General features: G+C 43.2%; 1 protein-coding gene across 3 annotated transcripts in view; it reads left to right on the top strand.

Moving 5' to 3' along the window:
* Window positions 1–872: 872 nt before the first annotated feature.
* NUP155 (nucleoporin 155kDa) overlaps window positions 873–22,614 on the top strand; it is a 76,765-nt gene continuing 55,023 nt past the window's right edge. For 2 of the 3 annotated variants that reach the window (XM_011999404.1, XM_011999394.1), the window contains exons 1-9: window positions 873–1,506; window positions 7,611–7,748; window positions 8,015–8,111; window positions 12,717–12,787; window positions 15,664–15,756; window positions 16,804–16,970; window positions 17,925–18,030; window positions 18,915–18,988; window positions 19,569–19,660. In XM_011999404.1, the coding sequence (XP_011854794.1) occupies window positions 1,176–1,506; window positions 7,611–7,748; window positions 8,015–8,111; window positions 12,717–12,787; window positions 15,664–15,756; window positions 16,804–16,970; window positions 17,925–18,030; window positions 18,915–18,988; window positions 19,569–19,660 (1,169 nt within the window). In that variant the 5' untranslated portion in view covers window positions 873–1,175. Of the gene's footprint in view, window positions 1,662–7,610; window positions 7,749–8,014; window positions 8,112–12,716; window positions 12,788–15,663; window positions 15,757–16,803; window positions 16,971–17,924; window positions 18,031–18,914; window positions 18,989–19,568; window positions 19,661–22,614 lie in introns of all 3 variants that reach the window. The other variant, XM_011999413.1, reaches the window with a different exon arrangement.

The raw sequence follows: 22,614 nt of genomic DNA, 5'->3' as shown, positions 1-22,614 counted from the left end.
GATAGCTAGAGACCCAACTGCCTATTTATATAACAATAATGAAAAAATCTAGTTTTTCTTGGTATATTGTCTATGTCAAATTTTAAGTGTAGCTTGGTAACATCATAGAACTTACAATTTTCAGAAATATAGTCAAGTCTTTGAGGGAGTAAAAATGTAATTCAAATGGCAAAAGACCAATTTAGAGTAATTCAGTTATTGATTTGTTAAATTCTGAAGAACGTAACTGGAAGCTCTTAGGTGAGATTCTAAATAAGGACAGCTTTCTAAAAAGTGCTTTGATTTACCCACTCAGGTTGCCTTCTGTAGTAAATGAAGCCTCTTTTACCCCACTGCTTTCTCCTATCCTTCTGCTACAGTTCATACCTACCCAAATAGAAAATTTATAGTGAAGTCCTTTGTCTCTGCTTGAAGCACCTTAAGGACAGGAAACATTTTGTTAGTTTGATAGTCCCAGCACCAGGCACAAGGCAAGTATTCAGTTTCTTAGGATTGTATGATCTCTTGGGTTCCTATCTCATACAAGTTCCTGTACTAGTGCTGGGAATGAAAAGATGAAGCGGGTCTCTCTGCCACGATATAAAGCCCGGCAGCGGTCCACCGGCACTCAGCTCCACCTGAAACACGTATTTTATACTAAGGGGCCACAAAGTCAAAAGACAGCGACATGCAAATGAAAAAGCCTGATGAATTCTAATTTACACTGAAGCCCGTGAAGAATATAGTGAGATATTGGTCCATATCCCTCTCTGTGACAGGGAGCTACCAATTCTTTACTCTCATAACAGCAGTTACTTGGAGTCGCGCACTCATATAGCTGCGGTTAGGGCATTCCGACGCGGGAAGTTCCAAGACTCAGGTAGAGCACGCGCTTAAACCAACGGAACCAGACCAGTCTCCTAGGCCAGACACACGACCTAGCTCCCACCTAGCGTATCCCTCCTCCCTCCTTCCTCCCCACCCCACCCAAACCCCATCCCGCCCCTCTCCTTCCCAGTTCCCTCCCCTTTACCCTTCCCTTCCCTTCCTTCCCTGCGTCCCTTCCCTAAATAACCTACTCTACTTTTACCCTTCCACACCTGAAAACCCTCAACCCCCTGCAAAGCATCGGCAGACTCTTCGCTCCACCCCCAACCTCTAGCCGTCTCCCAACAGCTTCCTCTTCCCAGGCCAGAATGACGTCTTCCAGTCCCCCACCATATGAGCCGGAAGTGCGTCATGTGGAGGCGCCAAGGCGCTCGTTTGGCGCGCGCGCCGTTGGCGGCGGATCTAAGCTGAGTTCTTGGATCTTGTCTTGTTTCTCCCTGGCTTTTGACTTTTTCTGGACCCTGGTGTCTACGATTTCCGAGATGCCGTCTTCTTTGCTGGGCGCAGTGATGCCGGCCTCTACATCGGCCGCAGCCCTGCAGGAAGCTCTGGAAAATGCTGGACGGCTCATCGACCGTCAGTTGCAAGAGGACCGCATGTACCCGGACCTTTCCGAGTTGCTTATGGTGTCTGCCCCAAGTGAGTGATAGTGACCCTGCTTTCTCAGCCTAAAGGACTCGCGTCTGACTTCCTAATTTGCTACTTATCCCCAGCGTTAGTCCCGGCGAGGATATCCTGAGATTTATGGCACTGTTGGCTGCATTTTTGGAGAACAGCAAGCAGCTTATTTTCAGGTTTTTTCCTTTCCTCACTTTCTTCATTGTAGATAATTGAGAGGGCAAGAGCGAAGAGCAAGCTCCCAGTTGAAGCAGAAAGAGGCAAAGACCCCAACCTTAATGAGCTTCTCGCCGCACTCAAGTGTTTATGGCTAAGGCCATATGAGAAGCATCTTCAGATCCAAGTTCTAAATTTGTTCATTTCTCCTGTTAGTATTTGAGTAGATCGTAAGAGCAAACGACATTAATTTGGAACTGTAGCATGTTATCTTAAAGATACGCTTTGCTTTATTTTTATTTATTTATTTATTATTTATTTATTTATTGAGACGGAGTTTCCCTCTTCTCCCCGGGCTGGAGTGCTATGGCGCGATCTCGGCTCATTGCAACCTCCGCCTCCCGTGTTCAAGCAATTCTCCTACCTCAGCCTCGCGAGTAGCTGGGATTACAGGCGCCCGCCACCACGCCCGGCTAATTTTTGTGTTTTTTTTAGTAGAGACGAGGTTTCACCATGTTGGCCAGGCTGGTCAGGAACTTCTGACCTCAAGTGATCCGCCTGCCTCGGCCTCCCAAAGTGCTGGGATTACAGGGGTGAGCCACTGCCCCCCGCCAAGAAACGCTTTATTGTGTGTAGAGATGTGTATTATGAAATGCTGGAGGATCTTAAAAGACCTACCAGTGGAATAAAGGAAGAGAACAGGAAAATCAGCAGTGCTCATGTACAGGGAGGGTAAGGCAGAATATGTGTTGACAATAGAGGTGACTGGAAAGTGTTTAACAGTTTTAAATTATGACTAGCTCCCAAAGCTTATGGAATTACATCAGTTGCTAGAAAAAGTTACCCCTTTGTGAGATGGAATTTGGAGAAAACCAGAGAAGTGTGAGAAAGAAAAGAGATTGTTGGTGAGCAAGAACCGAAATAATCTGAATAGGATAATTTGTGCAGTGTAAACCGAGAACACTTCTGATTATTATTGTTTTTTTTTTGAGACGGAGTCTGGCTCTTTTGCCCAGGCTGGAGTGCAGTGGCGCGATCTCTGCTCACTGCAAGCTCTGCCTCCCGGGTTCACCCCGTTCTCCTGCCTCAGCCTCCTGAGTATCTGGGACTACAGGCGTCGGCCACCACGCCCGACTAATTTTTTGCATTTTTTAGTAGAGACGGGGTTTCATCCTGTTAGCCAGGATGGTCTCCATCTCCTGACCTCGTGGTCCGCCCACCTCGGCCTCCCAAAGTGCTGGGATTACAGGCGTGAGCCACCGTGCCTGGTCTACTTCTGATTATTTATAAACATCATTGATAGCTTTGTAATCAAAGAAATGATAGAAACAACGATAGTATTTTCTCCCTACAGCTACTTACCAATGAGCGTGTCTTATAATACCTCATTGGCCTGTTAGCAACTGTCATCTTGAACAGCGTTACTCACTTTGGCCTCCTTAGGTGTAAAAATATATAAAAACAGTGCATACTTTCTGGTCCTCCTCTTACATATCTCATGTCTTTACACTCACCTTCCTCTTTCACCCAATGTCTTTCCCCTCTTTTTTTTCCGATTCTTCACCCCTTGCTCTGATTACAGAGAATTTATCATATTTTCCATAAGAAGCCCATCTTCAGGATTTCCTCAGGATTTTATTTTACTTTTATTGATTCTGCAATGTTCTTTCTTTGCCTAACAAACTTCTTCCAGACTCCCTGTGAAAGTCCTTAGTTTCTCTTTGTTGTCTTTCTTTTTGTTTTTTTTTTTGTTTTTTTTTTTTGTTTTTTTTGAGTCTGGTTTTAATTCTGTTGCCAGGCCGGAGTGCAGTGGCATGATCACAGCCCACTGCAGCCTCTAACTCATGAGCTCAAGTGATCCTCTCGTCTTGCCCTCCCCAGTAGCTGGGACTACAGGCGCCTGCCACCACACCCAGCTAATTTTAAATTTTTATGTAGAAACATAGTCTCACTCTTGTTGACAAGGCTGGTCTCAAATTCCTGGCATCAAGCAGTCCTCCTACCTCAGCCTTCCAAAGTGCTGAGATGACAGATGTGAGTCGCACTTCTGGGCTGAAGTCTTTCTTACTATTCCCATCCTCACTAAAATTATCAATCCCTCCCTCTGTGTTCCCACTGCCATTTAACATAGTGATCTGCCACCTTTGGCCTATTAAAGTTAAATGTTTTAGGATTAAATGGGATGTCTGGATTTGCTTTATTTATTTATTCATTTATTTATTTTTTGAGACAGAGTCTTACTGTCACCCAGCCTGGAGTGCAGTGGCATGATCTTGGCTCACTACAGCCTCTGCCTCCCAGGTTCAAGCAATGCTCCTGCCTCAGCCTCCTGAGTAGCTGGGATCACAGGTGTGTGCCACCAGGCCCAGTTCATTTTTCTATTTTTAGCAGAGACAGGGTTTCACCGTGTTAGCCAGGCTGGTCTTGAACTTCTGACCTCATGTGATCCGCCCACCTCGGCCTCCCAAAACATTGGGATTACAGGCGTGACCCGCTGCACCCAGCCTGGATTTGCTTTAATATGAATTCAGCCCAGTAATCCCAGCACTTTGGGAGGCCAAAGTGGGCAGATCACTTGAGCCCAGGAGTTTGAGACCAGTCTTGGCAATATGGCGAAACCCAGCCACTTAAAAAAAAATACAATAATACAAAAATTAGCTTGGCATGGTGGCACACATTTGGACCTCCAACTACTTGGGAAGCTGAGATGGGAGGATAACCTGAGATGGGGAGGTTAAGACTGCAGTGAGCTGTGATTGCACCACTGCACTCCAGCCTGGGCAACAGAGTGAGACCCTGTCCCAAAAAAAAAAAAAAAAAAAAAGCCTGACGCTGTGCCTCGTGCCTGTAATCCTAGCAATTTGGGACCCAGAAGCAGGGAGGATCACTTGAGCTTGAGACCAGCCTGAGCAACATGTCTAAACCTTGTCTCTACAAAAAATGGCTAGGCACGGTGGCTCACACCTGTAATCCCAGCACTTTGGGAGGCTGAGGCGGCAGATCACGAGGTCAGGAGTTCAAGACCAGCCTGACCAACGTGGTAAAACCCCGTCTCTACTAAAAATACAAAAATTCGCTGGCTGTGGTGGCACGCGCTTGTAATCCCAGTTATTCAGGAGGCTGAGAAAGGAGAATCGCTTGAACCCGAGAGGCAGAAGTTGCAGTGAGCCAAGATCACGCCACTGTATTCCAACCAGGGCGATAGAGGGAGACCCCTTCTCAAAAGAAATGGGAGGCCAAGGCGGGCGGATCACGAGGTCAGGAGATGAGACCATTATGGCTAACATGGTGAAACCTCCGTCTCTACTAAAAATACAAAAAAATTAGCCGGGCATGGTGACGGGTGCCAGTAGTCTCAGCTACTCGGGAGACTGAGGCAGGAGAATGGCATGAACCTGGGAGACAGAGCTTGCAGTGAGCTGATATCGTGCCACTGCATTCCAGCCTGGGTGACAGAGCAAGACTTCTCAAAAAAAATAAAGGAAAAAAGAAAAATGCTGTTTGGCTGGGTGCAGTGGTTTACGCCTATAATCCCAGCAATTTGGGACATGGAGGTGGGTGGATCACTTGAGGTCAGGAGTTCGAGACTAGCCTGGCCATCATGGCAAAATCCTGCCTCTACTAAAAATACAAAAATTAGCCGAGTGTGGTGGCATGCTCATGTAGTCCCAGCTTCTTGGGAGGCTGAAGCAGGAGAATCGCTTGAACCTGGGAGGCAGAGGTTGCAGTGAGCTGCCATTGCGCTGGAGCCTGGGTGACAGAGCGAGAGTCCATCTCAACAAAAAACCCAAAAAACAACAACAAAAAAGCTAAGCATGGTGTCATGACACTTTAGTCCCAGCTACTCACGAGGCTGTGGTGGAGGATTGCTTGAGCCCAAGAGGCTGAGGTTGCCTTGAGCTGTGATTGCACCACTGCATTCCTGCCTAGGCAACAGAGGGAAACTCCGTCTCAAAAAAAAAAGAAAAAGAATTCAGCCGGGTGCGGTCCTCATGTCTGTAATCCCAGCCCTTTGGGAGGCTGAGGCGGGCGGATCACGAGGTCAAGAGATTAAGACCATCCTGGCCAACGTGGTGAAACCTTGTCTCTACTAAAACTACAAAAATTAGCTGGATGTGGTGGTGCGTGCCTGTAATCTCAGCTACTCGGGAGGCTGAGGCAGGAGAATCCCTTGAACCAGGGAGTCGGAGGTTGCAGTGAGCCGAGATCGCAACGCTGCACTGTAGCGTGGCGTCAGAGCGAGACTCCGTCTCAAAAAATAAAAATAAAAAAAGAATGCATTGGGGAAGGAGTGAACAATGATAAAAATGAAACATGATTGGGGGTATTACTGGTTATTAAGTTGGATAATCCGTACATAGGTATTGATTGTATTTTTCTTGTATATATTTTTAAAATTTCCATAATACACTTGAAAATTGTTTTATATGTCAGTTTTCCTTAACATCTTTCTACTCTATAGAACCTGAAAAAGTGCCTGAGATAATTAGGTCATCAGTCAAGTCTAAATAACACCTTGTCTGGGAGCAGGGATAGGCTGAGTAGACCAGCCCACTCCTGTCCTTAGTGATTGAGTCTTAGAGCAAGAGAAAGGTTGTCTGATGAGAACACTTTATACAGCAGTCTTTCTTTTTTTCCCCCCAATAAGATATTTCTTGTGGGGTATTATTTGTATTTGTCTTAGTGGTCTGGGGGAGAAATCTAAAGGGAAAAGTCATGGGTTATTTTAATCTGTAAATGTTTAGCTGGTAAAGGCAGTATTTTCCCCCAGTCATTATTTTGTTTGCTCACAGTCATTTTACCTTTGAGCCCCAAAGCAGTTTTATATTTTCCCATTTCAGATTAGCAAAATGAGAGGAAAACACTAAATTATTATTTTTAAATTTTTTTATTTTTAATTTTCGTGGGTACATGGTAGGCGTGTGTGTGTATACATATATATGTATTTTTTTTCCCAAGACGGAGTCTTGCTCTGTCACCCAGGCTGGAGTGCAATGGCATGATCTTGGCTCACTGCAGCCTCTGCCCCCCAGGTTTAAGCAGTTCTCCTGCCTTAGCCTCCCGAGTAGCTGGGATTACAGGCGCCTGCTACTGTGCCTGGCTAATATTTTTGTATTTTTAGTGGGGATGGGGTTTCACCATGTTAGCCAGGCTGGTCTTGAACTCCTGACCTCGTGATCGGCCTGCCTCTGCCTCCCAAAGTGCTGAAATTACAGGCGTGAACCACCGCGCCCGGCGGTGTATATATTTATGTGGTGCATGAGATGTTTTGATACGGGCATGCAATGTGAAATAATCACGTAATGGAAAATGGGGTATCCATCCTCTCAAGCATGTATCTTTTGTGTTACAGACAATACAATTACATGCTTTCATTTTATTCATTTATTTATTTATTTATTATGATTTTTGAGATAGTCTTGCCCTGTCAGTCAGGCTGGAATGCAATGACCCAATCTCGGTTCACTGCAACTTCCGCCTCCCAGGTTCAAGCAATTCTCCTGCCTCAGCCTCCCAAGTAGCTGGAATTACAGGCACACACCACCACACTGGCTAATTTTTTGTGTCTTTAGTAGAGACGGGGTTTCACCATGTTGGCCAGGGTAGTCTTGAACTCCTGACCTCGTGATCCTCCTGCCTCAGCCTCCCAAAGTGCCAGGATTACAGGCTTGAGCCACTGCGCCCAGCCACTTTTATTTTAAAATAACACTAAATTATCAAATTTAAACATTCCTTTGTTATAGAGCAAGTTTTTGTGAGATACAACTTTCCCTTCAGGCCTGAAACCAGTAACTGTTCCTACCTTAACAATGGAATATTTCAGGCCTACTTTGTGTCGGGTCAAAACTAGTATATTCTCTCTGTACCTTTGGAACCAGCACACGAAATTTTTTTGTGACACTCAGTCCTTTCGTATGCCCAGTTGATAAACAGTATTTTATTATAAATGCTTCATTTTCTTTTTGTAGATAATCCCACTGTTTCTGGCATGTCAGATATGGATTATCCTTTACAAGGACCTGGTTTGCTGTCCGTACCCAACCTTCCAGAGATCAGTTCCATCCGAAGAGTTCCTCTCCCACCTGAACTTGTTGAGCAGTTTGGACGTATCCTATTACTTTGTATTTATTTTAAAAATGTTAAAATTGGTATTTTTCATTGTTATAATTCTTGTTCTATGTTTAATTAATGTGTTGTATATCAATTTATTTAAGGGTTTTATTTAAAATATGTTTAAGTATATGGGTTCTTTGTTGTATTAAAGAGTGGACACATAGTGATTTTTTACATAAATATTAAGTCAAAAGCTATTGAAACAAGTTAAAGAAAAATAAGATTCAACTCTGTCTGCCTTACATCCACACTGCCTCAGATATGCAGTGTAATTGCATGATGGGTGTGTTCCCTCCTATCAGCAGAGCTTGGCTCACGATTGACAGTGATATATTCATGTGGAACTATGAGGATGGGTATGTATTTAAGGCTGGTTTGCTTTAAGGGTGATTGGAATTTATATAAACTTTACTGTAGCTAGTGTTCTCATTAGAAGCTGCTTGGTTTATCTTTCATTCATCTAGCCTTTGGGTCAGTGCTTCTCAGTATGCTGCTCAGTATCCATCATCTGGGGATGTTCAAATGTGCATTCTGTTTTAGTAGTCCTGAGTGAGGCTCCAGAGTCTGCATTTGTAACAAACTGCCAGCTGCTGCTGCTGGTGTAGGTGGCATTCTTGAGTAGCAGGAGCCCAGGTCCCAAGCTTTTAGCCTGTAGTAAAAATAGATGTTGGCAATTCGTTGAGAGATGATTGGACATTTTTAAAGAGTTCTGTTTTCCTTACATTTCTATGGAGTAGGCATCTGATATTTATTTATTTTGTTGTCATTTTGCAAATTTGACCTGTGTGTAAATTACATGTATAGAAATGATTCTGAGTGAAAGCCTGAGGTACTTTTGCTTAAATATAGCATATTGGTCTGGTGATCTCCCTGTTGACTTTTTAGAGATAGATTTTGTTTTACTTCCAGTTGTCCATTATATTATCCTTAGATGAGGTGTGGGATAAACATAGGAAAGCCCATATAATTAAGGTGTTACTTTTGCTCTTAAGTAATTAATGATCTTTCTAGGAACACATGTGCATTAAAAAAAACACTGTATCGACCAGGCATGGTAACTCATGCCTGTAATCCCAGCACTTTGGGAGGCCGAGGCGGGTGGATCACCTGAGGTCAGGGGTCCGAGACCAGCCTGGCCAACATGGAGAAACCCTGTCTCTACTAAAAATACAAAAGTTAGCTGAGTGTGGTGGCACATGCCTGTAGTCCCAGCCACTAGGGAGGCTGAGGCAGGAGAATTGCTTGAACCGGGGAGACCTCGGAGGTTGCAGTGAGCTGAGATAGTGCCACTGCACTCCAGCCTGGGCGACAGAGCGAGACTCCATCTCAAAAACAGCAACAAAACACTGTATTATTGAAACAAAATTGAAGCTAAATGACAGCTTAATACCTATAGCTTAAATGAAACAATTTTTTTTCTATTAGAAGTTTGATAGCAGTTTTTCTTGTTGAAATGTAATAGTTGTAATAGCAGTGATGTGTGGTTGTGATTATTTTTCATGTACCCTGAATGTTCCCCACTTTGTTATGTTACCATAACTTTTTTTTTTTTTTTTTTTTTTTTTTTGAGACGGAGTCTCGCTCTGTCGCCCAGCCAGCCTGGACTGCAGTGGCGTGATCTCCACTCACTGCAAGCTTCGCCTCCCGGGTTCACGCCATTCTCCTGCCTCAGCCTCCCGAGTAGCTGGGACTACAGGCGCCCGCCACCACACCCGGCTAATTTTTTGTGTTTTTAGTAGAGATGGTGTTTCACTGTGTTAGCAAGGATGGTCTTGATCTCCTGACCTCATGATCCGCCTGCCTCAGCTTCCCAAAATGCTGGGATTACAGATGTGAGCCACCGCACCCAGCCAACATATTCATTTTTATGCTAAATATAAAACCTTTTTGTTTAGGTATGTATCTTTTCAAGAGAAGTCAATGCAAAAATATTACAGAACAGATACATTTGAGAATAATTATTTTCTTTAAAACATGTTTTCGGCTGTACGTGGTGGCTCACGCCTGTAATCCCAGCGCTTTAGGAGGCCAAGGCGGGCGGATCACCTGTGGTCGGAAGTTCGAGACCAGCCTGACCAACATGGAGAAACCCCATCTCTACTAAAAACACAAAATTAGCTGGGCATGGTGGCACATGCCTGTAATCGCAGCTACTCGAGAGGCTGAGGCAGGAGAATCACTTGAACCTGGGAGGCAGAGGTTATGGTGAGCTGAGATTGTGCCATTGCACTCCAGCCTGGGCAATAAGAGCAAAAACTCCGTCTCAAAAAAAAAAACATGTTTTCACTTTAATGAAATTTTTTACATTTCCATTAACATCCAACGTGTTTATTTAACACATACATATTGATCTTATGTATCTGACACTCTTGTTGTGGTAGGAACAGTACTGAATGAGATGAATGTGGTTCTGCCCTCATGGAACAAACAGTCCTACCTTACTGTGTGTCTTAGTCTGAGCTGCTAAAACAGAATACCATAGTCTATGATCAGCAGAAATTTATTTCTCATGGTTCTGGAAGCTGGAAGTCCAAGATCAAGGTCTGGTGAAAGCCCACTTCCGTGTTCATAGACGGCTATCTTTTCACTCTGTCCTCACATGGCAGAGGGGTAGGGGAGTTCTTTGGGTCCTCTTTTATAAGGCCACTAATCCCATTCATGAGGTATACCCTCATGACCTAATAACCTTTCAAAGGTCCCACCTACAAATACTGTCACATTAAGAGTTAGGATTTAACCTGCATTTTAGGAGGACACAGATATTTGATCCATAGCAGTGTGTGTTCATTTAAAGAAAAATTATTTGAAGAATGAACTTATTTAAAAAAATGAAGGCACAAGTAATAGGTCCATAAATTCAATTTTGTAAAATTTATACTTAAATATTCAATTGGCTTTCTATTATAAATCCTAATTCCATCTGGATGATAAAAATGTAATCTTGGTTATTTCATTGTTCTCTAACCCCCAGCTATCTCAGCATTGGATCATAGTTTCAAGAGGCTGTGCCAATTATCAAAGGGCCCTGTGGGATGGCATGATGTAGGAGGATGGGGAATCCTAGTCCACATAAGTTGCCATTTGGCTATTTTGTTCCTGTGTGGATGGCCTTTTCAGGGTGACTGAAAGCTTTCTTGAAAGTCTGGATCATATTTTTTTTGTGGTATTTTTTCTGCTTCATGTGAGCTTCTTAGATCTTTAGTTTGATATCTTCTACTATTTTTAGAATTTTTTTCAGCTATTTTTATTTTTCTCTCTTTCTCTTTTACTTTCTGTTCAGCCGTTGTCTTTTTTTTTTTTTTTTTTTCCAAGATGGAGTCTCACCCTGTCACCCAGGCTGGAGTGCAGTGGACTGTCTTGGTTCACTGCAGCCTTCGCCTCCTGAGTTCAAATACTTCTTGCCTCAGCCTCTGGAGTAGCTGGGACTACAGGTGCGGGCCACCACACCTGGCTAATTTTTGTATTCTTATTAGAGATGGTGTTTCACTATATTGACCAGGGCTGGTCTTGAACTCCTGACCTCCAGTGTTTTGCCCTCTTTGGCCTCCCAAAGTGCTGGGATTTTAGGAATGAGCCACTGCACCTGGCCCAGTCATTGTCTTGAAATATTCTGATACATTCTCTTCTGAGATTTCAGCTGTACTTTTGTTACATACCTCATTTTGGATGCTCCATTCTGTTTTTTGTTTTTCCACTTTCTGTCTCTGTCTCCCTTTTTTTTTTTGTGGACGGAGTCTTAAGGTGCTGGGATTACAGGTGTGAGCCACTGTGCCTGGACCCCCTTTTTTTTTCCTCTTTAGAGACAGGATCTCCGTTGCCAAGGCTCGAGTGCAGTGGCATGATCTCGGCTCACTGCAGCCTCGACCTCCTGGGTTAAAGTGATTCTTCTGCCTCACCCTCCCGAGTAGCTGGGATTATAGGCATGCACCACCACACCTGGCTAATTTTTGTATTTTTAGTAGAGACAGAGTTTCACCGGGTTGGCCAGGCTGGTCTTGAATTTCTGACCTCAGGTGATCTGCCCACCTCAGCCTCCCAAAGTGCTGGGATTGCAAGCGTGAGCCATCGCTCCTGGTCTTCATTGGCTTTTTTTGGAGACTGAGTCTCACTCTGTTGCCCAGGCTGGAGTGCAGTGGCAAGATCTCAGCTGACTGCAACCTTCGTCTCTCTGGTTCAAGCGACTCCCCTGCCTCAGCCTCCTGAGTAGCTGGGAATACAAGCGTGCGCCACCATGGCCGGCTAATTTTTTTTGTATTTTAGTAGAGATGGGGTTTCACCATGTTGACCAGGATGGTCTCAATCTCCTGACCTTGTGACATGCCCACCCCAGCTTCCCAAAGTGCTGGGATTACAGGTGTGAGCCATCATGCCTGGCCAGTCTTTTCATTATATTCTGTGTCTAAATTTATTTCACTAATAAAGAGAATTCAGGAGTTCAACACCAGCCTGGGCAATATGGCCAAACCTTGTCTACAGAAAATACAAAAATTAGCCAGGTGTGAAGTGGAGATTGCAGTGAGCCAAGATGGTGCCACTTCACTTCAGCCTTGGTGACAGAGCTGGACCTTGTCTCAAAAATAATAGTAATAATAATAATAAAGAGCACTGTAAGATAACACTTTGTTTTCTGTTTTTCTTTTCTTTTCTTTTTTGAGACAGGCTCTCACTTTGTCAGCCAGGCTGGAGTGCAGTGGCATGATCACTGCTCACTGCAGCCTCAGCCTCACAGGCCTATGAGATCCTCCCACCTCAGTGGCCTCACACTGCCATGCCTGGCTAATTTTTTGTTTCTTTTTTGTAGAGACAGAGTCTCACTGTGTTGCCCAGGCTGATCTGGAACTTCTGGGCTCAGGCAATCCTCCTGCCTCAGATTCCCAAAGTACTGGGATTAAAGACGTGAGCCACCACATCTGGCCTGTTTGCTTTATATGTGTAACATGTTTTTCTTCATTTGTTCACAGAGGAGACCTTGCCTATTTTGATGGACTTAGTGAGACTATTCTTGCTGTGGGGCTTGTGAAACCAAAAGCTGGTAAGAAATACAGCTATAAGGAAGAGATTGTGTTTGTATATGTAAACTCCAAATGGTATAGACCTGAACAACAACACACCTTTTTTTTTTTTTATTGAGATGGAATCTTGCTCCATCGAGTAGGCTGGAGTGTAGTAGTGCAATCTTGGCTCACTGCAACCTCCATCTCCCGGGTTCAAGCAGTTTTACTGCCTCAGCCTCCCGAGTGCGTTTGCTTGTTTTGTAACAGAGTCTCACTCTGTCACCCAGGCTAGAGTACAGGGGAGCCACCTCAGTGCTCACTGCAACCTCTGCCTCCTGGGTTTAAGTGATTCTCCTGCCTAAGGCTCCTGAATAGCCGAAATTACAGGCATGCGCCACCATTCCCGGCTCATTTTTGTATTTTTAGTTGCATGTGGTTTGGCCATGTTGGCCAGGCTGGTCTGAAACACCTGGCCTCAAGCGATCCACTCACCTTGGCCTCTCGGAGTCCTGCGATTACAGGTGTGAGCCACTGCGCAGCCAAATGTACCTTTTTATTGGAGGAAATAATAGACAAAAATCACTTTTTTCAAGGCCTAAGTAAAATTTTTTAAGATTATGTCCATTTTGCAATTATAGATATTCAGTGAAGTAAAAACAGACTTTTTTTTTTTTTTTTTTTTGAGATGGAGTCTCACTCTGTTGCCCAGCCTGGAGTGCAATGGCACCATCTTGGCTCACCGCAACCCCAGCCTCCTGGATTCAAGCGATTCTTCTGCCTCAGCCTCCTGAGTAGCTGGGATTACAGGCACCCACCAAGCACGCCTGGCTAATTTTTGTGTTTTTAGTAGAGACAGGGTTTCACCATGTTGGTCAGGCTGGTCTCGAACTCCTGACCTCAAGTGATCTGCCTGTCTCTGCCTCTCAAAGTGCTAAGATTACAGGCGTGAGCCCCCATGCCCTACCCAAACTGACGTTTTATGCACTATTTATTTACTTGCACTGAAAATATATTTTCAGGCCAGGTGTGGTGGCTCACACCTGTAATCCCAGCACTTTGTGAGGCTGAGGCGAGCAGATCACTTGAGTCTGAGACTTCAAGACCAGCCTGGGCAACATGGTGATACCCTGTCTCTACAAAAAACAGAAACATTAGCCGGGCGTGGTAGTACATGCCTGTAGTCCCAGCTATTCATGAGGCTGAAGCGGGAGGATCGCTTGAGTGTAGGAGGACAAGGCTGCAGTAAGCCTTCATTGTGTCACTGCACTCCAGCCTGGGCAGCAGAGCAAGACCCTGTCTCAAAAAAAAAAAAAAAAAGGAAAAAAAGAGGCCGAGCACGGTCGTTCACTCTTGTAATCCCAGCACTTTGGGAGGCTGAGGGGGGCAGCCGATCACCTGATGTCGGGAGTTCAAGAGAAGCCTGACCACATGGTGAAACCCTGTCTCTACTAAAAGTACAAAATAAGCGAGGTGTGGTGCCACATGCCTATAATCCCAGCTACTCAGGAGGCTGAGGCAGGAGAATCGTTTGAACCCGTGACGCGGAGGTTGCAGTGAGCTGAGATTGAGCCACAGCACTCCAGCCTAGGCAACAAGAGCGAAACTCTGTCTCAAAAAAAAAAAAAAAAAAAGGCAAAGCAAATGTATTTCCTTTACATAGAATCTAAAAGAGATGCATAAGTGTGTAAATATTGCTCTATACTGTTATCAAGGTTGTAATCTTTTCTTTTGTAGATAACTATAGGTCTAAGTTTTATTTTCTAAAATTTTCTAGGTTTTATTTACATTTCAAAATGAAATCTATAATATATATTTTAATCATGGTAAAATACACATAATACAAACTTTGCCATCCTAACTGTTTTTCAGCCAACACTTCAGTGGTATTAAGTCCATTCACGTTATTGTGTGACCTTTACCACCATCTGTATCTAGAACTCTATGTATCTTATAAAACGGAAACTGTGCCTATTAACTAAAAACTCCTGTTCCTCCTTCCCTCAGCAGTTGGTAGTAACCGTTCCACTTTTTGTCTGTAAGAATTTGACTATTCTAGGTTTCTTGATATAAATGGAATCATATGGTACTATATTTGTCATTTTGTGACTGGCCTATTTGATTTAACCTATGTCCTCAAGGTTCATCTGTGTTATAGCATGCATCAGAACTTTCTTCCTTTTTTTTTTTTTTTGAGCTGGACTCTCACTCTGTCGCCTAGGCTGGGTTGCAGTGGCATGATCTCGGCTCACTGTAACCCCTGCCTCCCGGGTTCAAGCAATTCTCCTGCCTCAGCCTCTCAAGTAGCTGGGACTACAGGCACGTGCCACCACACTTGGCTAATTTTTTGTTTTTAGTAGAGATGGAGTTTCACCATGTTGGCCAGGCTGGTCTCGAACTCCTGACCTCAGGTGATCTGCCTGCCTCAGCCTCCCAAACTGCTGGAATTACAGGCGTGAGCCACCGTGCTCGGCCAACTTTCTTACTTTTTAAAGTTCAGTAGTATTCCATTGTGTGTGTGTGTGTGTGTGTGTGTATATATATGTCATTTTTTAAAATCCATCTATCAATGGACACTTGGATTTTGTTTTCACCTTTTAGTTATTGTGAAAAATGCTGCTATGAACACGGATATACAAATATACATCTTTGTATTTTAATACATTTAAACTATTTTGTAATATAACACTTTTTAAACAGCATTAAATACTGAAGTGATTGTTTTCTAAGGTGGTTCTTTTCCACTGCTGTTTACTTTTTTTCCTCTTCATTACCTTGATGACATCCAAAATTTACTTATTTAAATGATCGTACATAGTAATATTTAATTAGTAGCTCATTTTAATGGTAATAAAAGCTTACTCTGTTAGTGCTTAAATGCTGAAAGTTTTCCTGCTCTTTGTCTACTTTATCTTAGGCATCTTTCAACCTCATGTACGACACCTCCTGGTTTTGGCGACCCCTGTAGACATAGTAATTCTTGGACTGAGCTATGCTAATTTGCAAACAGGTATGGCAACCCACATGTTATGTTTTTTAAAATAATATTTTGGCCAATTGATATTACAATTAAAAGCTAATCTGGGTGAAATGTTGAATTCCATTGACTCAAATTAATGATTATTGGTGCCAAATCTTCAGGCTCTTTTCCACAAGTTAATGTTGGGTTTAGTTTTTTTGTTTTGTTTTGTTTTGTTTTGTTTTTTGAGACAGATTTTCCCTCTTGTTGCCTAGGCTGCAGTGCAATGGTGTGATCTCAGCTCACCACATCCTCTGCCTCCCGGGTTCAAGTGATTCTCCTGCCTCAGTCTTCTGAGTTGCTGGGATTACAGGCATGCACCACCACACCCAGCTAATTTTGTTTGTTTTTGATACAGAGTCTCACACTGTCACCTGAGCTAGAGTGTAGTGGTGCAATCTTGGCTTAGTGCAACCTCCGCCTCCCAGATTCAAGCGATTCTCCTGCCTCAGCCTCCCAAGTAGCTGGGATTACAGGCGCCTGCTACCACACCCAGCTAATTATTTTGTAGTTTTAGTAGAGACAGGGTTTTACTGTGTTGGCCAGGCTGTTCTCAAACTCCTGACCTCGTGATCTGCCTGCTTTGGCCTCCCAGTGTGCTGGGATTACAGGCGTGAGCCACTGCGTCCAACCTAATTTACTATTTTTAGTAGAGACGGTGTCTTCATGTTGGTCAGGCTGGTCACAAACTGCCGACCTCAGGTGATCCACGCACCTCGGCCTCCCAAAGTGCTGGGATTACAGGCATGAGCCACGGCACTGGCTGGGTTAGTTTCTTGTTTATTGTTTTACTATATAATAAACACACAGACACACACAGACACACACACACACACACACACACAGAAGGTTCTGTTTCACTTGAATTATCAAATTGTATCAGACTTAGTAATTTTAAAATGTATATTATAGAGGCTGTTGACTGTGTTGTAAATAAGAATTGAGTAAACATACCAATTCTGACAATAATGCAAAGATTTTTAAAAACTGTAGAGTAGCTAATAAACTGATTTATGTATTCTTTCTTAAAATAAATAGGTTCTGGAGTTCTTAATGATAGTATGTCTGGTGGAATGCAGTTGCTTCCAGATCCTTTATATTCTCTTCCTACTGATAATACTTACCTTTTAACAATAACTTCCACTGATAATGGCAGAATTTTCTTGGCTGGAAAGGATGGCTGTTTATATGAAGTAGCCTACCAGGTAAATCTGATATTTGTAAACGTTTTTTTTTTCTCTCTCTCTTGATGAAGTAGGGAAAAGTAAGCTTTTATTTTGTTTTCTAGTTATGTAAGGACATTAATATATTTTTGTGACAAATATTCAAGCATCCAGGTGAAGCTGTAGTCCCCATGACTACACCATGCCTACAAAACTCAGTCCTCTCCTTAGAGGTAAAAGTCATTATTAATTCTATGTATGTCCTTGTGGAACATAAAGCAGACATCACTGTATGTGTCTCTATAGATATCTATGCACATGTGTTTGGGAGTGTATACGCATACACAAATACCTAATGTACTTTTGCAAATACATGTTTTCACTTGGATTATTGATTTAATTCATAATTGCTTTCATTTTCTTTTTCTTTTTCCTTTTTTTAATGTGATGGAGTCTACTCTGTTACCCAGGTCTATCACCCAGGCTGGAATGCAGTGGCTCAATCTTGGCTCACCGCAACCGCCATCCCCTGGGTTCAAGCAGTTCTCCTGCCTCAGCGTCCTGATAGCTGGGATTACAGGCGTACACCACCACCACATCCAGCTAATTTTTGTGTTTTTAGTAGAGGCAGGGTTTCATCATATTGGCTAGACTGATCTTGAACTCCTGACCTCAAATGATCCTTGTGCCTTGGCCTCCCAAAGTGCTAGGATTTATAGGTGTGAGCCACTGTACGCAGCCCATAAGTGGCTTTTCATTTAACAGTATGTCTTGAAATTCTTTCCTTGTCAGTATTTGGTTGATATTTTAAATTATGGACTAAACTCCATAGTTAATTTTGAATAATGTGTCTAGTTTTGTTGATTGTAACTGGTATTAGTGATTATAACTGATATTTCATGAAGATTTGAAGGTTTTTATAAATATGGATATACAGTCGTTATTGTAAGGGAGTTACATGCTTTTATAAGTCTTCTTTCTATTTTTTTCTTTAAGGCTGAAGCAGGGTGGTTTAGCCAAAGATGTAGGAAAATAAACCACTCAAAGAGCTCACTTTCTTTCCTTGTTCCTTCTTTGCTACAATTCACATTCTCAGAAGATGGTAAGTAGAAAACAATAAATTTGGCAAATAAAACTAATTTCTAACATATTGTTCCCTCAACATTTTCTTCAGAAATTATCATTCTTAATTGAAACAATTCGTTATGTTAAGTAGCATTTGGTATTCATAAGGTCTTTTAAAGGGTAAGAAGAGATTATAACAGAGAAAGTGTGGATTTTATTCTCAAGTTTACTTATTTCCTATAAATGTAGCATCAAAGAACTTGTGTCTAAAACAGCTGTACATACTTAAACCAAAATATCTGTGTGTGTGTGAGAGAGACAGACATTCAGACAGCTAATACATTGCTTGGTCTAGAACAAATTTCCAATATAAAAATAATATATCTTAGCTTTTAATGAACTGAGAGATTCAAACAGGTGAAATAATTTTTAAAATGCTTTGGCAACATAAGATCAGTATGCCCAAAGATTAGTATGACTAAATTTTTAAATTGTTTTCTTTCACACAATCAGTTAGGCCAAACTGGAAGTTTCTTAACATAAAGGACCAGGTATAATTATTCTACATATTTTTAGCATGTAGTAAACATTCATTAAATATTATTGAATGAAGAAATAACTTAGAACTTGTTTTCGATTTGGCTTAAAATTCATTTAGAGGACAAAATAACTTATTTTCTATGCTCGTAACCCAGTCACAGTATTTAGCATATGTTTTTTTCATGTGTTGTCTGACTAAAATGCTTTTTGGACTGAATCTTGTGCAAACATCCTTGGATTTAACTTCAAAGCAAGGGAGTAGAAAGCCCCTGAATACAAAGTTCTGATTCAACAGTTTGTTGTAAGTGGCTAATGTATTTGCTTTGTTAATCCTTGGCTTTGCTTTTTTCTCTTTTTTTTTTTTTTTTGTCTTACTTTTAGATCCTATTCTTCAAATTGCAATTGATAATTCTAGAAATATTTTATATACACGATCTGAGAAAGGAGTAATACAGGTTAGTATTAATATTATACCATTAAGAGTCATATAAATCCTTATTTTTAAGGCCGACAGTTCCTGCCTCTTAAACTTTTCCTATGAACTGTATAATTAAAAAAAAAAAAAAAAAGAAAGCCTCCCAGGCATGGTGGCTCACCCCTGTAATCCCAGCACTTTGGGAGGCCAAGGTGGGCGGATCACCTGAGGTCAGGAGTTTGAGATCAGTCTGGCCAACATGATGAAACTCCGCCTCTACTAACAATACAAAAATTAGCCGGGTGTGGTGGCATGCCCCTTTAATCCCAGCTACTTGGGAGGGTGAGACAGGAGAATCGCTTGAACCTGGGAGGTGGAGGTTGCAGTGAGCTGAGATCGCGCCTTTGCTCTCCGGCCTGGGCAGCAGAGCAAGACTTCATCTCAAAAAAAAAAAAGCCCAACTCACTTCTCAGAAGGGGCCCCTTTCTATGAAATTTCAAATCTGAATGTTTTCATGTTTGTTTTAAATACCAATATTAAAGGATCCCTTAAAAGGAAAAGTTTATTAATATGTGTATAGTATGTAATCATGTTTAAGTGAGAATGATTTGTATTCACAGGTGTATGATTTGGGACAAGATGGACAAGGAATGAGCAGAGTTGCCTCCGTGTCACAGAATGCCATTGTCTCTGCTGCTGGTAACATTGCTAGGTAACATGTAATTTATTATTAAGCATTAAGCAGGCATAATTATACTATTTGTGTGTAGCATTCTAAAAGTATATTATTCCCTAACCAAAATGTCTCTAAAAGATAAGGAATGTTGAAGAGATGACACTCTTATGTTTTGAATGGAACTGTTAGAGACTCTTTTATTTTATTTATTTATTTTTTTGAGACAGGATCTCACTCTGTCACCCAGGCTGGAGTGCAGTGGCACAATCTTGGCTCACTGCAACCTCCACCTCCTGGGTTCAACTGATTCTCCTGCCATAGCCTCCCTAGTAGCTGGGATTACAGGTCCTTGCCACCACGCCTGGCTAATTTTTATATGTATATATTTTTTGAGACAGAGTTTCACTCTTGTTGCCCAGGCTGGAGTGCAGTGGCGCTATCTCGGCTCACCGCAACTTCTGCCTTGTGCTTTCAAGCGATTTTCCAGCCTCAGCCTCCCACGTAGCTGGGATTACAGACATGCACCACCACGCCCAGCTAATTTTGTATTTTTAGTAGAAGCAGGGTTTCGCCATGTTGGCCAGGCTGGTCTGGATCTCCTGACCTCGTGATCTACCCTCCTCGCCCTCCCAAAGTGCTGGGATTACAGGCGTGAGCTACCGCGCCCAGCCTAATTTTTCTGTTTTTAGTAGAGATTGGGTTTCGCCATGTTGGCCAGTCTGGTCTCTAACTCCTGACCTCAGGTAATCCACCCACCACGCCTCCCAAAGTGTGGGGATTACAGGCAAGAGCTTTTTTTTTTTTTTTTTTGAGATGAGTTTCGCTCTTGTTGCCCAGGCTAGAGTGCAATGGTGCAATCTTGCCTCACTGCAACCTCTGCCTCCTGAGTAGCGGCTAATTTTGTATTTTTAGTAGAGACGGGGTTTCTCCGTGTTGGTCAGGCTGGTCTTGAACTCCCGACCTCAGGTGATCCACCCACCTCGGCCTCCCAAAGTGGGTGGCATGAGCCACCGCGCCCCACCTGCAAACACTATTTTTATAACAAAGGCCTCAAATTTTCAACTTTTGTTGTCATTGTGCCTAGGTTATTGCTACAATCGAAGTGAAATAAATCAACTTTTTGTTTTTTTCAGGCAAGGTTTCACTCTGTTGCCCAGACTGGAGTGCAGTGACGCAATCGTAGTCTGCTGTAACCTCAGTTTCCTGGGCTGACGTGATCCTCATGCCTAAGCTTCCTAAGTAGCTATGACTATAGGCGTGCACCACCATGCCCACTTAATTTTATTTTTAGTAGACCTGGGATCTTGCTACCTTGCTCAGGCTAAATTTTTGTGGTTTTTTTTTTTTTTTTGAGACGGAGTCTCGCTCTGTTGCCCAGGCTGGAGTGCAGTGGCCAGATCTCAGCTCACTGCAAGCTCCGCCTTCCAGGTTCACGTCATTCTCCTGCCTCAGCCTCCCGAGTAGCTGGGACTACAGGCGCCCGTCACCTCACCCGGCTAGTTTTTTGTATTTTTTAGTTGAGACGGGGTTTAGGATGGTCTCGATCTCCTGACCTCGTGATCCACCCGTCTCGGCCTCCCAAAGTGCTGGGATTACAGGCTTGAGCCACCGCGCCCGGCCTTTGTTTTGTTTTATTCTTCAGTGACAAGAAAAAATTCTGAAGGCAGACAATTGAAAACACTGTTTTCCCTCTAACTTTTTTCTGGAATGTTTTTCAAATCCACAAAAAAAAAAAATTAGAAGAACAATGTGGCAAAACAAATAACTTTTTTTTTTTTTGAGACGGAATCTCGCTCTGTCACGTCACCCAGGTTGCAGTGCATTGGTTCAGTCTCAGCTCTCTGCAACCTCTGCCTGCTAGGTTCAAGCAGTGCTCCTGCCTCACCCTCCCAAGCAACTGGGACTGTAGGCATACACCACCATGCCTGTCTAATTTTTTGTATTTTCAGTAGAGACAGGGTTTCACCATGCTGGCCATGCTGGTCTCGAACTCCTGACCTCGTGATCCCCCGCCTCGGCCTCCCAAAGTGTTGTGATTACAGGCGTGAGCCACTGCGTCCAGCAAAACTAATACACTCTATCTCAATTGTTAACATTTTGCCTCTTTGTTGCCTGTCTTTTTTTTTTTTTTTTTGAGAAAGAGAAGAGTCTCGCTCTGTCGCCCAGGCTGGAGTGCAGTGGTGCATGGCACGATCTCAGCTCACTGCAAGCTCCACCCCTCCAGTTCACGCCATTCTCCTGCCTCAGCCTCCCAAGTAGCTGGGACTACAGGTGCCCGCCACCACACCCGGCTAGTTTTTTGTAGTTTTAGTAGAGATGGGGTTTCACCGTGTTAGCCAGGATAGTCTCGATCTCCTGACCTCGTGATCCACCCGCCTCAGCCTCCCGAAGTGCTGGGATTACAGCCACTGCACCCTGCCCTGCCTGTCTGTCTTATGAGCCATTTGAAAGTACGTTGTAGACATTATGACTCTTTTTTTTTTTGAAATGGAGTCTCACTCTGATACCCAGGCTGGAGTGCAGTGGTGTGATCTTGGCTTACTGCAGCCTCCTCTTCCTCCCAGGCTCAAGCCATCCTCACATCTCAGCCTCTTAAGTAGCTGAGACCACAGACGTGCGCCACGCCTGACAAATTTTTTGTATTTTTGGTATAGATGGGGTTTCACCATTGTTGCCCAGGCTGGTCTTGAATCCCTGAGGTCAAGCAATCTGCGAGTGTCAGCCTCTCAAAGTGCTGGGATTACAGGCATGAGCCACTGACATGCCTTTAGTCTCTTACATAATAATGGTATACTTAATCCATATTAAAATTGCCCAGTAGTCCCCAAAATCTTTTTTTCCTTTTTTTTTTCTTTAAACTCTGCTGCCGGCCAGGCGCGGTGGCTTAAGCGTGTAATCCCAGCACTTTGGGAGGCCGAGACGGGCGGATCACGAGGTCAGGAGATCGAGACCATCCTGGCTAACACGGTGAAACCCCGTCTCTACTAAAA

Source organism: Mandrillus leucophaeus, unplaced genomic scaffold (assembly GCF_000951045.1).
Source record: "Mandrillus leucophaeus isolate KB7577 unplaced genomic scaffold, Mleu.le_1.0 Scaffold1165, whole genome shotgun sequence".
NCBI lineage: Eukaryota > Metazoa > Chordata > Mammalia > Primates > Cercopithecidae > Mandrillus > Mandrillus leucophaeus.
This window is presented reverse-complemented; position numbering and strand designations above follow the sequence as displayed.